General features: G+C 31.9%; 1 protein-coding gene and 1 non-coding gene across 2 annotated transcripts; one reads left to right on the forward strand and one right to left on the reverse strand.

Moving 5' to 3' along the window:
- The first annotated feature begins 7,062 nt into the window (after positions 1-7,062).
- On the forward strand, positions 7,063-7,880 carry LOC106374177 (histone chaperone ASF1). Its single transcript, XM_013814262.3, has one exon. The coding sequence runs from the start codon at positions 7,407-7,409 to the stop codon at positions 7,800-7,802; it is 396 nt and encodes a 131-aa protein (XP_013669716.1). The 5' UTR covers positions 7,063-7,406; the 3' UTR covers positions 7,803-7,880.
- A 3,784-nt stretch (positions 7,881-11,664) lies between these two features.
- On the reverse strand, positions 11,665-11,737 carry TRNAA-UGC. Its single transcript has one exon. It is a non-coding gene; the product is annotated as a tRNA-Ala (tRNA).
- Between the last annotated feature and the right edge of the window lie 1,915 nt (positions 11,738-13,652).

A 13,652-nucleotide genomic window follows, 5' to 3' on the forward strand; every position in this document is an offset into this window, starting at 1 on the left:
ATTTTAATATAAAATATCAAAAATTATATATTTTAAAACATCAAAAACTGTTCAAAACATAGACGCCGATTGGCTTGAAGGCTGTTGGAACTTTTACATATTTCACAGTCCATAAAGTTAATTTTAAGTCCATGATACTTTGGCTTTCCGTATTTTTTTCAAAGCCTTCTAAAGCTTTCAACTGTCGACTGTTTCAATTTTATTCTTTAAGATGTGTGTTATTTCTAAAGCCTCTAAACGAGACTTTTAGATCTACTAGGGATTAACCCGGGCTACGCCCGGGATTTTTATTTTTTTCTAATTTAAGTTGTTAAATTATTTATATTTAGGTTATGATATATATTTATATAAATGTTAAGATACATGTCATAATTAAAATTTATTTTTAAATTTTAACACGTTAAATTAACATATTTTTTACTATTTAAATATTTTTTGTAATTTTGTTGGCTATCTAATTATCATATTTAGCAAAACTATCTCTTGAGTGTTAACATAAATGTTTTAGATATTAAATTAAACTGTAGAGTATTTTCGGATCGACCACATGCTCAACAATCAATCGATCCGTAAAAAGATGGTCGATCTCCTTGGCCAGGTAAGTACAATTTTAGCAAAAATATCTTTGATTTTCAGATATTAAGTATATAACTATTATTTTAAATATTGTTTTAATTGTATTTTTTGATCAAATTATTGTATTATAATGTTTATGTAAATATTTTTTGTGATGTTTGAATTTGTGTTGTTCGTATACTTAATCTAGATGATATTGATGTTTAACAATTTATTGTTTTCTGGAAATAGAAAATAATGATATATCAAAACGTATCTAATACTTGTTAAATGATAGTATAATGTAAATTATATCCATTATTTGAAAATAACCATTTGTTGTTTTTTATTTTCTTTTTTAAATCAGAAATTATTTTTATTTAAAAACATTATTCATATATAATATAATAGTTTAAGTTTGGAAGATTAATCTATATATATAAATTATGTATATTTTTTAAAAAAATAATTTAAGATATTATATATTGAGTAACTGAGTAAAAGCTGAATTTCTTATCTTGAAAATCAAATATTTATATTTTTGTCTTCAAGTTATACTCACCAATCCATCATTGATATTTATAACTCAGTATGTTTTTAAAATAACTTAGTTTTAAGTAATAAACGAATTTAATAATTAAATTCATCACCTATAATGTTATATAAACTATATTTGAAAACTCTCTAAAATTATATTTTAAGCATAATATTACTATTATTTAATTTAAGTTATTTTAAGCATAATATATGCTAAACTAACTTAAATTATATTTACAATAGGACCATCCTAAACCTGTTAGTAAACCAAAAACAATACTAAACCAACATGAACCAATACCTGATTCGGCGAGGAATGAAGTGTTTCGGGATAAACGCTTGAATGGTTATCAACTGAAATGGTTTGATCATGAAAGAGTTAGTATGAATATTAACAATAAAATTATAGATTAGACTAATTTAAATTTGTAAGAATACATTTGAGTCTATGAAAAGCAATTCAATTCCCATGAATAAATTTGTAAGAATACATTTGAGTCTATTTATATTTTATCAACCGAAGCGGGTCTGAAAAATAGTAATTTTACATATGTTTAATGTAGTTTTTCCATTTTTTTCATGTTGTATGTTTACATATTATTTTTATTTTTAAATGTAAAATGGTAATCATACATATGTTTAATGTAGTATTTCCATTTTTTATGATGTATGTTTACATATTATTTATTATTTTCGAAATTATATATAATGTTTTTTTTTACAAAATAGTAATGTTACATTATGGAGATAAGCCGTCTTTTTTTAGTGAAAGATGGTAATCTTACATATGTTTAATGTTTACATATTATTTTTTTAAAATAAAAATGTAAAATGGTAATCTTACATATGTTTAATGTAGTATTTCCATTTTTTATGTTGTATGTTTACATATATTTAGTATTTTTGAAATTATATATAATGTTTTTTGTTTTTTTTTTATAAAACGGTAATGTTACATTATGAAGATAAGCCGTCTTTTTTTAAGTGAAAAATGGTAATCTTATATATGTTTAATGTAGTTTTTCTATTTTTTATGCTGTATGTTTACATGTTATTTATAATTTTTGAAAATTAGTAATATTAAAATATAAAACTATATTTTATGCCACGTGTCATTTTTTGGGAGAAGTTTTTTTGCTGATGTGGACTCTCTATGGAGCCTCAAAAGGTATCTTTTATTAGTATAGAATCTATATTTTAAATTTTAAGATATATTTTTAAATCTTAATGTAATTTTCCATTTTTTAAATTGGGTATTTACTTATATTATATATTTACTTATTATTTATTTTTATTTATATTGTGTATTTCTATTTCTTATACTTTATATTTACTAATAATTTTATATTTTAAGATAGATTTACATTTTAAGATAGATGTTTAAATACTAATGTACTTTTTCTATTTTTTTAAATTGTGTATTTCCTTTTGTTATACTTTCTATTTGCGTAATATCTATATTTTATATTTTAAGATAGATGTTTAAATCTTAATATAATTTTTTCCATTGTTTTTAAGTTGTGTATTTCTTTTTCTTATACTTTCTATTTACTTAATATCTATATTTTACATTTTAAGATAGATGTTTAATATTTAGTGTACTCTTTCCATTTTTTTAAAATTGTGCATTTACTTATTATTGTATATATAATTCGTATATTTATAATATTTACTTATTATTTATTTTTCTATATATTATGTATTTCTCTTTCTTATACTTTATATTTTATTAATATCTATATTTTATATTTTAAGATAGATGTTTAAATCTTAATGTATTTTTTCATTTTTAATGTAAAACGGCAATGTTTTATAGAAGAACTTGGACAAATAGTCAAATAGTTATATTTATGTTTTTTTTTTATAAAATGGTAATGTTACATTATGGAGATAAACTGTTTTTTTTTAGTGAAAAATAGTAATTTTACATATGTTTAATGTAGTTTTTCCATTTTTTTCATGTTGTATGTTTACATATTATTTTTATTTTTAAATGTAAAATGGTAATCATACATATGTTTAATGTAGTATTTCCATTTTTTAGGATGTATGTTTACATATTATTTATTATTTTCGAAATTATATATAATGTTTTTTTTTACAAAATAGTAATGTTACATTATGCAGATAAGCCGTCTTTTTTAGTGAAAGATGGTAATCTTACATATGTTTAATGTTTACATATTATTTTTTTAAAATAAAAATGTAAAATGGTAATCTTACATATGTTTAATGTAGTATTTTTATTTTTTATGTTGTATGTTTACATATATTTATTATTTTTGAAATTATATATAATGTTTTTTTTTATAAAACGGTAATGTTACATTATGAAGATAAGCCGTCTTTTTTTAAGTGAAAAATGGTAATCTTATATATGTTTAATGTAGTTTTTCTATTTTTTATGCTGTACGTTTACATGTTATTTATAATTTTTGAAAATTAGTAATATTAAAATATAAAACTATATTTTATGCCACGTGTCATTTTTTGGGAGAAGTTTTTACCGCTGATGTGGACTCTCTATGGAGCCTCAAAAGGTCCCTTTTATTAGTATAGATTTCTTTATTTTTAAGGTTTTATTTTTTAGCAAATTGAACACTTGAACATAGTAAAACATTTAACAAAATTATAATAAATTCAATAAAAATCTAGATAAATCTAGATAATTTTATTAGTTTTTTGTTATTAAACAATAAAAATTATACATATACAGAGTTTATTTCATTTTAATATCTATCTCATATATTTATTTTCAGAATTTATATGTTTAAATACTTTTATCAGCTTTTGGACATAATACTAAATATATATATATATATATTTTTTTATAAGTCACACCTTTTAAAGTTTATTATGCCAATCAAGCTTTTAAAATATTCAAAGTAACAACTACAGTTTTTAAAGTCAAAATCTCTACATCTAAAATTCTAAAGCCACTGCCTAAAGCAAAAACCGTTACCAATCGGAGCCATAAACTATTTTGGACAGATGGAGTAATCTGAAACTAACATAGTGTAAACAGTGTCATTTTAACCAATATAATAGCTATGGACGAAACATGGAATATAGACGATTTAATAAATATTTTCTATATTTTTTCTTCACTGCATTTCTTATAACTTGAGCTCTAAGAGCATCTTCAATGCAATATTTCATTTTTTGTATTATAATGATACAACATCAAAATGGAGTTAGATTTTACTCCAATGTATTACTCCATTTTTTACACTAAAAAGAAAATTTTAGAATGATCCTACTTTTTTTTGTCATCAATGATCCTACTTTTATTTAATTAATAATTGATACTAATACTTTCTACTTATAAAAATTATCAATTAACTCTAGCTATCTATATTTACATAACTTCCATAAAAATAATTCATTTAAATTAAATATTTATTATTAAAAACTACAATAATATATATAAGATATCATATTTTGGTTCAATAATGAGTATTGAAATATTTTCACAAATGGTAAATTGGTTCATTTCATAATGATTAATGAGTTTCTTTATTTTTTATTTACCTAAATTGAAGAATTGTTTTTTAAAATCGGTCATTTTCATCGTTTGATTTGTCATGGATAAGAGCCGGTTTGATTTGTCATGGATAAGAGCCGGCCCTGAGTGTGAAAGTAGTTAGAAAATCGGTTAAAGTAATACCAAGTTAGTCCAAGCCTTGGCTTGCAATGCAAATCAATAAATAAATTATGGAAAGGGTACTAGTTCGGTGGCACGTAATTTCCATGAAAGATTTTGTGGTTCCACTAAATAACAAAGAATTATCAGGTTTGGCGATCGATGCCAATTTCGTATTCACGTTTGTTTATTCACTACAAAATCGTTTTTCTCTTATATTTTTCTTCCCACGCCAACACAAAACCAAAAATAACTATAAACAAAGAGACTGAATTACACATATCCAATTCCAAATTATAAAGAAAAAAACTAATCAATAATATATTTCATGAAAATGTATCTTTTTCTTTTTGCTGCTGAATGTCAATTTTGACATCAATGATCAATCCACTAATGAAATAAATTAATGCGACAAACAAGAAAAACTCAAAAGGAACTCATAGATATCTAATATTAGGACATATTCTCGCACTTATGTACATCATATCAAAAAACTTTATACTTCATGTAAGCTATTAGCTATATAGTACAGATTGATACAAGTCCTGCATGGCTGCATGCATATATAATAATTATAGATCATTTGAAAGATAATTAAGGTTATTCACAAATACATCTCGGTATTCCGAATTCGAGTCATCGTCCATGTAAATTACCACCAGTAACAAAAGTTAACTTAACACAAACACAAAATCATTGAATTTGTTATTGGTCGTGATTTATGAGCAAGTATACGTCTATTGATCGAGACTCTCCTCTCGCATCACCTGCTATTAAATATCGATGGGTTACAGCCCGCACCGTCACAGCCTCTTTAAAAACTTCATTACGAATATATACTTGATTAGATGTAGACAACATTTATCATATATATCTAGGGACCTTATATATCTATCAAACTACTTGCAAGATTATTTATTCATTGTCGACTTCATTTCCTTTTTGTTAAAAAAATGTCATTTTTAAATGGCGTTACTGTCCTCCGATGATTGAATATTATGCATCTTTTATATCGCGTACGTGCCACGTAAATAAATAACAATGCTTTTTTTGTCAAAAGATAACAGCGATTCTGCCCAGCTTTTTGGATTTCATAACAAAATTACATAGTTTCAGATTTTACTTTTATTTGAAAAATGGATGTCACCAAAAAAATAAAAGAAGCCATTGAAGCACCTACAAGAGGAAGAAAAAAACAGCTTATGGATCACTAATCACGCTCTAGTTACACTGCTTCATGATATAGAATGGACTATTTACCATTGCATGCTTGGGAAAACGGTGACTGAGCCATAAAGCATTTTGCCTATTGCCATTATTGTGATGAAGCTTTATGGGACCATTTATTTATGTTTTATATCCTTTTCCTGCTACTGAACTGTCGACTTTATTTGTCAAATATGTGACCTTTAAGCTAGCATTTAATTTTGAAATATTTATGTATATAAACAAGTAAACTAATTATATAGATTTGATTTTGTAATAAATGGCATGGTCGAGGAATGTGGTCCTCAAGGCGACACACCATATAATTTTCTCAGCCTTTCCTTTTTGGACCATATAATTTCATGTAAGTTGGACCACTAGTCTCGTATTATCCCCATCTATTCTATCACTTCACTTATTACCTATCGTTTCACAGCATCTTGTTATACGATAACTCCGATAGTTTTCTGTTACCAAATAACTTTCTGTGGATTTAGAAACACGGGCCTCGTGAAGGGCCATTAGATAATTCGCGAGATGTATAAGCCCATGAGTGGCCCAATCTAAATTATATTATTGTGGCTTCAATGCATCATCACTTGCCTTATAGAAGGGACGGCTCCGAGGGGCCAAATCTAGATCGAGAACGACGTTTATGGTTTGTGTCGACGCCACCCTGATCATAACCCATAATATAGCCAAATGACTCGTGTATAGGCTCACAATGTCACACTTGTAAGTTGTAATCATGCATGCACGTAAAGTTTGATTGTACTATTAAACAATCAATAGATTTTGATTTATGAAGAATTTATGTTTTAATTAAATATAATACGATTTGTGTCTTGTGATGACTTGATGAGTGGTGCCAACTTATTAAGCTTGAGACAAGATACCGCCCATATCTTTGACACTTGGACTTACATGAACATTTCACTTTCTTTCCTTTTTTTTTCATTCTAGAAGACTTGAAAGTTGAAACAGTAGTGGAAAAGAGAAGAACTTCAAATCCGAATTGTAGGCTTATTTTAAATGGTTTTTATCTATTTATTTCTGGTTTATAGGAATATAAACCTTTCTGCTTATAATATACATTTAAACATATAAAACTTTTTTTAGTATATTTTTGCTTGATATGAATAAAGATTAGTTCGGCTCTACAACATAAATCACTACTATTTGCTTACAACAAATGCACAGACATCCCTTCTAGAAACCGTCGAGATGAACCCCACATAACAAGCAGCACACAATCCATTGTTTTGTTTGCTTGTTTGTTTGGATATACATTATAAATATAATATACTTTATTAAAGTGCCCAAGAAATCTGATTTTCCAACGTTATCTTCTTTTAGTCTATGATCATATATAAAAAAAAGAGAGGATACATATGTTACCCCAACTTATTACGTTCTGTGTGTTGTGTCTTTTGTCATTGGTAGAAGAACAAAGAAAACTCAGATTATGAACACGAAGAACAACGTCCTTGTGGACGTGTCACCATTCTTGTTATTCGAAGCATCTGCAGATTCCGAGACTCGTGAAGAAGGTGGCCACGTTGGATATGATGATAAAGGTCATGGGAATGATGCTGAGTCAACGAGTCAGGTGACGGGTGGGTTGGCTGATTTTGACTCGGTGGAGATGGAAGAAGAAGAAGAAAAAGAAGAGGAGCTAGTCACGGGAGAGAAAGAAGAGGAACACGAGGAGGAAGAGGTGAATAGTCACGTGAGGTGGCCAGAGAAGAGAGAAAATGAGAGCGGGAGCGTTGATGCGTCTTCCACGAGGAATGATGAGAGGTTGATGAGGAGGAAGATTGAAAAAGATCGAATGTTTTGGGAAGCTTGTTTAGCTTCTTAGTCTGTATGCATCAAATTATTAATTATTGTATGTTTGAATACCTGTATACTATTAGATAAGATATACTATTAGATAAGATAACTATCTCTGAATAGTTTAGCTATAAATATTCTCCTACTTCTGCTTTTACTACTTCAATCTCCGACTGGCATCGACGACTGGCACATCCCACTGACCAAACGTTGAAATCTCTTATTTCTTCTAATGTTTTTTATGTAATAAAGGGGATTCGTCTCAACTCTGTTCTACTTGCCAGTTTGAAAAACAAATAAAGCTTCCTTTTGCTACTTCAAACACAAATGTTGCTCACCCCTTTGATATAATTCATTCTGATTTATGGACTTCGCCGATTCAGAGTGTGAGTGGTATCAAATATTATGTTCTCTTTCTTGATCACCACTCACATTTTCTATGGGTATATCCTATGCGATATAAGCATGAAACTTTTTCAAAATATCTCCATTTTGCTAACTATGTGAAAACACAATTTGGTAAAGATATCAAGTCGCTTCAATGCGATAATGGAGGGGAGTTTAACAACTCCCAGTTTCATGATTTTTTTGCAGAAAAAGGAACTACCTTCCGTTTCTCGTGTCCGCACACGTCCCAGCAAAACGGAAAATCGGAACGGATGATTCGCACAATCAACAATGCGATCCGCTGTCTCCTATTCCAAGCTCGACTACCACCTTCCTATTGGGTAGAAGCTTTACATACGGCAGTCCACATCCTCAATCTGCTTCCTTCAAAAGCTATTCAAAACAAAGTTCCATTCTCGGTACTGTTTAAAAAGCCTATCTCTTACACTCACTTAAAAACATTTGGGTGCTTATGTTATCCAAATATAAATCATTCCAATGCTCATAAGCTTTCCCCTCGATCCACCAAGTGTCTTTTCATAGGTTACCCAAGCGATCACCGAGGGTATAGATGCTTGGATCTTACCACAAACAAAATCATCTTGTCGCGTCATGTCGCTTTCGACGAAACGCAATTCCCATACCAAGATTCAAAAGCTCAAAAAGCCTCAACGTATGATTTTCTTTCCACAGAGACAGACCCATCACCTCTTTTACGAAGCATCTTGGAAACTCCTATGGCTCCTTCTAACCCGGTTACTCCGCCGGTTCCTCAAGATGCGCCAACTCCACCTGCACCTCCAGCGGTGGAGCCTCCTAAGCATCCCATGTCGACAAGGTCCAAACATGGTATTACAAAACCTAAACAAATCTTTTCTCTTCTTGCTAAGCCTTTCTCTGCTCTTCCAAAAAGCCATATACAAGCCTTAAATGACCCTAATTGGAATCCATCTATGACTATAGAGTACAATGCTATTGTTAAAAGCGAGACTTTTGATCTTGTGCCTCGCCCCTCTAACACTAACATTGTGCGCTCAATGTGGTTATACAAACATAAGTATGATGCAGATGGCAACTTTAAAAGCCACAAGTCTCGTTTGGTGGCTAATGGCAAGTCGCAGGAGCAAGGAATAGACTATGACGAGACTTTCAGTCCCGTTGTGAAGCCAGCAATGATACGCACGGTCCTTCATGTCGCCTTGGCTAACGATTGGCCAGTGCACCAGCTCGATGTCCAGAATGCTTTCCTGCATGGGACATTGGATGAAGACGTCTATATGTTCCAGCCACCGGGATTCGTTGATCCAACGAAACCAAACCATGTTTGCAAGCTGAAGCGTTCAATTTATGGACTGAAACAAGCCCCTAGAGTTTGGAATGCAAGATTTGTTTCTTTTATAACGAAAAATGGCTTTATCCAATGTCAAACGGATACAAGTTTATTTGTTTACAGGAAAGGAAATCTGACAGCATATCTACTACTCTACGTTGATGACATCATCCTCGCTGCATCCACCAACACTCTGCGCGACACAATCATCCAGGCTCTCAAATCCGAGTTCCCCATGACAGACCTTGGCGTCATCAATTCATTCCTTGGGGTGTCCGCAAAGTTCAATGATAAAGGCCTCTTCCTGTCGCAAGCAACCTATGCTGCAGAGATTATTCAGCGAGCTGGAATGTCTGAATGCAAGCCTTGTTCGACACCAGTCGATTTAAAATCGAAGCTGGCAGAGGATACAGGGAAGCCAGTCGCAAATCCAACCGACTACCGAAGTCTTGCTGGAGCTTTGCAATATTTGACGTTTACACGCCCTGATATTTCCTACGCCGTCCAACAGATCTGCCTCTTCATGCATGCACCACGTGAGCCTCATTTCCTCGCCCTAAAACGTATCTTACGTTACCTCCAAGGCACCAAAACGATGGGTCTCCAGCTCCTGAAGAAACAGACAATGGCGCTCACGGCTTATACTGATGCGGACTGGGCGGGATGTCCATCCACACGCCGATCCACCTCGGGTTTCTGCATTTACATGGGCGATAATTTGATCTCATGGTCCGCGAAGAGACAGCCAACGGTATCCCGTTCTAGTGCGGAAGCTGAATACAAAGGAGTTGCAAATGTTGTCGCAGAAGCTTGTTGGTTAAGGAACCTACTCCTAGAAATGGGACGACCCCTGCGTCAAGCCACTGTCGTCTACTGCGATAATGTGAGCGCAGTTTACCTCTCTTCGAATCCTGTTCAACACCAAAGGACCAAACATATCGAAATTGACATCCACTTTGTGAGGGAACGAATTCGTATGGGAGAGGTTCGCGTCTTTCACATCCCTTCCACACTTCAGTATGCCGACATTTTCACCAAGGGTCTTCCTTCATCATTGTTCATAAGCTTCAGATCCAGTCTTGGCGTTCGTGAACCGACGCTGCAACTGCGGGAGGGTATTAGATAAGATAACTATCTCTGAATAGTTTAGCTATGATTCTCCTATATTTCTGTAAAGATACGAGAGTATATTCTGATACCTCTCAACAGCTTTGTACTATATATTGAGAAGAGTAATATACGTACATTTCAAGGGAAACAATATCACTTACAAGCTTTTCGGCCTGTTGCGAATGTTTCACCTAGCATGGCCCAGGGTCGGGCCGATCCTGGTTGTGAAGCCTGGTTGTGAAGCTTGAGATCAATGAGGATGGTGGTGCTGATGTTCATTTTAAGGCATTTCAGATGAGTGATATGTACGTCAGGGAAGGGTGGTTCGAGATGGAGACTGGACCTGAGGATGATCCGAAGCTCTCTAAGATGAAGAAAGAGGTGGTTGTTGGTGTAAGGATCTTAAAGAAGTCGACAAGGATTTCTTCCTCGTCGTCGTCAAGATCTTGGATCATCAGGTTCGTTTATCTTCCCCTTTTAGCTTATGTATCTTCGTTTAGTTGATTGAGACTTGGCATGTGCTCTACCAAGTAGTGTAATATGATGATGAAAGAGCTTAAGTAGGAAGAAGGCAAGTGATTTGTACTTTGGTAAGTTGTGTAGATGTTGAACATTCATATAGAATCTTTGTGTTGATACAATCTGTCTTGTATAAATTTTGCTTCAGGGATCGTTGTCTTGTACTTTCCCGATAGAGAACCAGAACATTAAAATGTTCTCTTTGTGGCTCAATTTCTAGACGTTGCATCAGATGTTCCTGCATTGGCTGAGTGCGTACGTCTTCAGTCTCATGTCCCCGAGGGCTATGAGTTGCTCATCGACTACATGGCCAACATTTATTGAACATTTTTTAATATGTTGTTTGTATTTATATTCAGTTCTCTCTTTCGGGATTTGTTTTTTGTTCTGAAAATAAAAGAAAAAGGTTAAACGGTTAAGGAAAAAAATTTAATGTATTGAACGGTAGTCTTTGTGTTCAAGTTCCTGTCTAGCAAAACGATTGTTCTAAAGCCGATAAAGTTATTTTTTTTTTGAAAAATATAAAATCTTATATAAACAAAAATGGAGATGCGGGGGATCGAACCCCGTGCCTCTCGCATGCAAAGCGAGCGCTCTACCATTTGAGCTACATCCCCACTTGCAAGCTTATGATAATGTTGTTTATTTATAGAAATAAAATATGAGAAGTATTATGTAAACTGGACTGGGCTGTATTTTAATTCAACTAAAAAGGCCCAAAATTGAAATGTTAGACGATTGCTTCTGAAGGCAGAAAACGACAAATTAAGAGGGACAAAGCAAAAGATATACTTTTGTCGTCTTCTTCCACTTTTGGAAATTTATTCCCAAAACATATAAAATTAATAGTGGGAAAGACTTTAGTTAAAGCTCGTTTAAGCACACATTATTAGTCTGTCCATATGCGTATGAAAAAAGAATGAAAGCACAAAAAATGATATTATTTGTAATTCTCCCATTTCCATATAATTGTACTTGTAATCTCCACCGAATAGTAGGAGAGTAAATTTATTTAAAGTAAATTCACTAATAAATATCTGTGTAGAGTTACGTAGGCAAGACTATTAATGTTCAAAATTTTCCATCGCAAGAAAATAAATAATTGACTGTACTTTAATTTTTATTTAGACCATCTCCAGCCCACCCATATTTCTATCTCTATATTTTTCTCTAAAATAGAAAAACTCTATTATAGAGGTGAAAATACTAAGGTTTTTGGGTTTCGGTTGGTTGTGTGGGCCTCGGACCCAGTTTGTTTTTCTTGGTTGTATGCCTATGTTTTTGGGCTTCGGATTGTTGTAAGACTTGGGTTTTACCCATTGTGGATTTAATCCTATTAATAAACTTCAGTTGGAAAAAAAAAAGAGGTGAAAATAATTCAATGTATGCCTCTATAATAGAGTTCCTCTATTTATAGGAGAAAATATAGAGATATACTATTTATACCTCTAAATATAGAGGCAAAAAATAATTTTCTTCTATATTTTCCTCTAAAATAGAGGAACTCTATTATAAAGGCATACATTGGAGCATTTTCACCTCTATAATAGAAATCTTTATTTTAGAAGAAAATATAGAGATATACATTGAAGATGCTCTTAGAATCAGTATTCAATATAATGGAAAAAACAAAAGTAAGGAGTGGAAAATGGAGAGCACACGTATGGAAAAGACAAAATAGATGACGACAAAACTAAGAAAGCCCTCAAATGGACACGCGAATCATATACCTTAGCGTGTTCTCCTTTTATTCTCCTTTTCATTTTTTTTTATTTAGTTGCGTTTGCGTCCATTATTATTTTCATCTTGGTTCATACCTTACCACAAATATCAACTTATGTGTTCATTGAAAAGATTGTTTGATCCTGTGGACATTTTCATTCACATTACGACAAATACAATTCGTTATATCTTTTCTTAGAGCTTTGCTGAAAATCGACGGTCCAAGTTGAATTAGTACACGCTTTAGGTGTCTAACGACACATGTAATACATGTTTGTATCGGGATAAAACAACGGGCTGAGATCTACTGTTTTGGTCCCATTCCCATCATCGAGGGAGATTCATAGTTTCTTGCTTTGTCAAATCCGAAAGATACACCAAAAAGCAAAGATGTAGTAACATGATCTAACTCGTAAATCTACAGACACTATTGAGAAAACAAAACATGTATATTAACGTTGTTAGTTGAGGTTCACCATTCTCTTTTACTGCGGAGCCATCAATGCTAGTATTGTTCGCCATTCTCTTTTGTTTAACTTCTTGCCTACCCTATCCTTTAATTCATTAATAGATTATTATTGTAAGTGTTAACATATTGTTTAAATGTGATTTCATGAGAACGCCTAACTAAATGCATTGAATTCATCCAAAAGGGTCGTAAGAAGGTTTTGACTATTTGTCAAAGACTCAAAGTTATAAGCCCGTGCCGGTCACGCGCTTTTCCACATCACGACAAAATCCTAAGCCCACTCCCACGTTTCACCTAATGGGCCCTATTTAGAAAAAGAACAACCGAAGAATTTTGAGGGG

The sequence above is a fragment of the Brassica napus genome, chromosome A9 (assembly GCF_020379485.1).
Source record: "Brassica napus cultivar Da-Ae chromosome A9, Da-Ae, whole genome shotgun sequence".
In the NCBI taxonomy this organism is placed as follows: domain Eukaryota; kingdom Viridiplantae; phylum Streptophyta; class Magnoliopsida; order Brassicales; family Brassicaceae; genus Brassica; species Brassica napus.